The sequence below is a fragment of the Microtus ochrogaster genome, chromosome 19 (genome assembly GCF_000317375.1).
Source record: "Microtus ochrogaster isolate Prairie Vole_2 chromosome 19, MicOch1.0, whole genome shotgun sequence".
Classification (NCBI taxonomy): domain Eukaryota; kingdom Metazoa; phylum Chordata; class Mammalia; order Rodentia; family Cricetidae; genus Microtus; species Microtus ochrogaster.
Window position 1 is genome coordinate 17,687,691 of NC_022021.1, and position 4,009 is coordinate 17,691,699.

A 4,009-nucleotide genomic window follows, 5' to 3' on the forward strand; every position below is an offset into this window, starting at 1 on the left:
AGCTCCCTGCCTGTTCCTCCTTGTCCTTCAATGCCCCAGTCTACCCGGATCATAGTAAAAACAAGCCCCAGCATTGCACTGTTTCAGATTATCCCTATGTAGCTCAGTGTGGACACAACCTATCATTGCACTTAATGTCACCAGAATCTCACCACTTTGAAATTTGCTTGATAAAATAATCTTTATTACAGTCCATATAAAATCCATACCCTGCACCTGGCTGAGAAGTCTCAATCTGTATTCAAATGGATTTTTGAGGTTTTGATAGAAGGCACACATATCTTCTGTCTCATTTTGAGGCATGAAAGCCTTACTCGGCTAGAACTGAGACACAGCCAGAAGCTGGGAGGAACGTACAAGGATGAACGTGCTTTCCCGTAGGTTCGGGTGGGGAGGAAATTGGACTGTGATAGGAAATGATGCCGGGTTGCTGTTACACTCTGTGACTTCATCCCTGGGTTCTGATGCAATGTAAAGACTGTTGATGGAAACACTTATTTCTTGGTCGGTCAATGCATTGGTGAAATCAATGACCAATGTTTCAGCTCCTAAAACCCTAAATCGCCCCACCGAGGAGCTGCCATGGACATTCCTGCTGGGATGGAAGCGGGCCTTTCTGATCGTGTAGCCGATTAGCGGAGCATTGTAAGGAGCGGTACCGAGAGAAAGTGGCACAAGTAGAAACTGTGGAACTGCTTCCTAAGAGGAGAGCAGTCAGAAGCGAAGGCTTTCTAAAACTTCAGGTCTTCTCTATTTCCCTTTAATTTGATATTTATAAATTAAAGGAGTGCATTTTTTGTATAATATTCATAAATGTTGCTGAGTCACTTTATTGACTAATGAATATATCCCTTCACTTAGGAAAATGACTACATTAACTCCTACTTCGAAGACGGAGATGATTTTGTTATAGACAGCGATGACAACATGGATGAAGCAACCTACTAGCCATGGAATTTCTCTCTCTTTTTTTGGTGCAGCTCTGAGCATTTGTACTGACTTATTTTATTTCTGATACGGATTGAGTCCCTATTTTCTGTTGTTCAGTGTTGGGTTTAATAAATTCCTATCAAGCTCTTCAGAAGCACTGTGCGTTTACACCACGACCTTACCCCAGCACCTCCACCGCTCCTCTGATTCTGTACTGAAGTTCGGGGTTCTTTGTTTTATTTGGATTTGAATGTGCCTGAAGAGCTTTAGCATCGTGTGTTCATACTTGAAAAAGATCAGTCTCACTTACCTGCTGACCTCTGGTAAAGCTGTTACTAGTCAGAGTGGATTGCTATTGACACTGCACAAGGAGCACTTTAAACACAAACTGGAAAATGATTTCTCTTACCTGGTATGTTCTGTTTTATCACATGGTGACTGCATAGACTCACCTGAATTCTTAACACGTGCAGACTCAGGAGATGAGAGATCTGGTGGTGGGAAACCTGCCCACGGCCAAATACAGTGAACTAGGTGAAATAGCATTGTTTCCATCTCAGCCGAAACAGAGGCTTTCCACGTGGGCAAAAGCATACCGAACGTTTGGCTTTGGAGCTAATTCCATGTGAATTAATCATTCCACTGTGTTAAGTTTGACATCTTCAATTTTGGGGGTTTATGGAAAAAAATAACTGAGACATATGGTTTCTCTGCTTTATGTATGTAAGTGGGAATAAGTCCTGGCTGAATAAACTCTGTAACAGATGGGCAGTGCCCTTGGCTTCGATTCACAAGATTCAGAGCCTGCAAGCCAAGGAGAGAATCATGGAAAATGAACTCAGGTCATTTTGAAATTACAACTGATTCTTGTTTTAACTTACAGGGTGACTCCCCTGTAGTTTTATATTTTGCAGGAGATATCCAGAACCCTTCGCCTCTAACGACTTTGAACATGCCAAAGATTTCTAAGGAAATGTATATTATACATTTCAAAACTAATATCTTATAATTATCTACCTAAAGGAGGAAACCCTGCTCTCTGCTTTGGGGAGACTTGTCATTTATTACCTTCTGAACTGGAAACTGGAGCCCTGAGAGAAATTGAGCTTAAGTTCATGTGCCTTAGTTTCTCCACTTGTAAGCAGTTTCCTATAAAAATTGTTTAAACACTAAGTAGTTTACTAAATATTCCACCCTTTACCTTACAGAAACAATCATGCCCTAAATTTGATTTTTACCCTGTAAACAACTGTACTGTGGAAAGCAACATAGTTGTGAGACCATTTTTCTGCTTCATTATAATTCAGGTTTCTGAACTTTTACCCATGTTAGATTTGTACAGTCTGGCGAGATTCCAACGTTCTTTTCTCAGGAGAAGAATACTTTAAATGGCAATACTTCTTCAGACATTTCTTCCAGATGGGTGTGATGGCCCATATCTTGTCTGTATAGTGCCTGTACTGACCATGTGTGACTTACATCCAGTTCCAAGGAACTTGTAAAAAATACTTTAAGATTCTGAGTGGAAACATGAAAAGTTTCTAATGATCCAGTGTGTTGGGAAAAAGCTTTTAATACTGATGGCAAATGCTGTTATTTGGGAATGACAGGTACTTTATTCTCTTATATTTGGTACCAGAGCCAAACATGTATTTCATAGATGCTCCTTCCTTTATTACACATCTGCAAATAACTGTTCAGATTGGGGAGATGCATTGGCAAGAACTTCTTCCCTAGTTTCCGGTTTGTCTTCACTGCTGTTTCTTCTGTGGGAAGCCCCTTTCGGACAGGACTTATTCTGGTGCATCTGGCATCTTTAGTGATGTTGTCACCCTTTGAAAGATCAGTTTACAACTTTAAATATACTAATTTTGAGAAAAGATGTTTTTTAGGTTGCTTGACTAACATAAATCTTGTTTTCTTGGCTTAAGCTTCGAGACTGTGAAATTGCTTTAGAGATAAATTCTTAATGATTAAAGTACTTACTGGGACTGGTTGCTGAAATATCTTAACAAATAAAACTATTTGCTACAGTGCTGATTTTTCTGTATTTGTTTATACATATAAAGTTTAAAAAATAAAATATAGACCTTAATATTAAGATGGTTTACTGTGAACAGTTATTTGGTAGAGAAAACTAGTTAATTATGTTTTTTTTTTCTGCTAAAGTAACTTCATTTATTGAGCAGTGATGGTTGTAGAATAAACCTCACAACATATAACCAAACCCTTGCCACTGATTTGGCAGGGCGTGTGTGTTCACTGTCAGCACTAAAGGATTGCATTCCCTCTGTCCATCCACACCTTCAGGTGACAAGTGTCAGAGGGATTGAAAACAACTTTTAAGGTCACATTGCTGTAAAATAGAAACACACAGGAAAGATAGGTTTCACCAGAAGAATTTCCTCAATTCTTTATGGCTCTCAAGTATATACATACATCTGTATGTATGTATGCCTTGTGTATGTGGTGTGCATCCAAGTGTTCATATGCAAGTCTGTTTGCGGGCCAAAGTCTAGGTAGTCTTCCTCTTCATTTTGAGGGATCACCAACCCCACTGAATTGTCTGGCCAGCGAGACCAAGGGATCTTCCTGTCCCTGCCTCCCCTGCACTAGGATCACAGGAGTGCCTTTTTACATGAGTGTTGGGGAGCTGAACTCTCATCGTGCACAGCAAGCACTTTACTGACTGAGCATTCTCCCGAATCCCTAAGATTTATATTCCTGAAAGGCATTTTTGTATATAACACACTACAATCTATATAGAGAGCACCTCCTAAGACTGACTTAGCTCTATGATCATGGCCTGGACTTACCAAGTCTTTTTACCAGGAACACAATCCCCATCGCCATTTATCTCACACTTGTTTTATGTTCCACAGATAACCCAGTGGGAAATCTGAATTCATAAATGTGTGACAACTCGATCTTTTTTTTTCCATTTATTTATTTATTAAAGATTTCTGTCTCTTCCCCGCCACCACCTCCCATTTCCCTCCCCCTCCCTCAATCAAGTTCCCCTCCCTTGTCAGCCCATAGAGCTATCAGGGTTCCCTGCCCTGTGGGAAGTCCAAGGACC

The 4,009-nt window shown here is 40.2% G+C and overlaps 1 protein-coding gene across 1 annotated transcript in view; it reads left to right on the forward strand.

The window, feature by feature from the left end:
* Window positions 1-2,963, forward strand: part of Polr3g (RNA polymerase III subunit G) — a 37,311-nt gene extending 34,348 nt beyond the window's left edge. Inside the window, exon 8 of the mRNA XM_005356536.3 lies at window positions 862-2,963. Coding sequence (XP_005356593.1) covers window positions 862-948 — 87 coding nt within the window. The 3' untranslated portion in view covers window positions 949-2,963. The remainder of the gene's footprint in view (window positions 1-861) is intronic.
* Window positions 2,964-4,009: the final 1,046 nt, after the last annotated feature.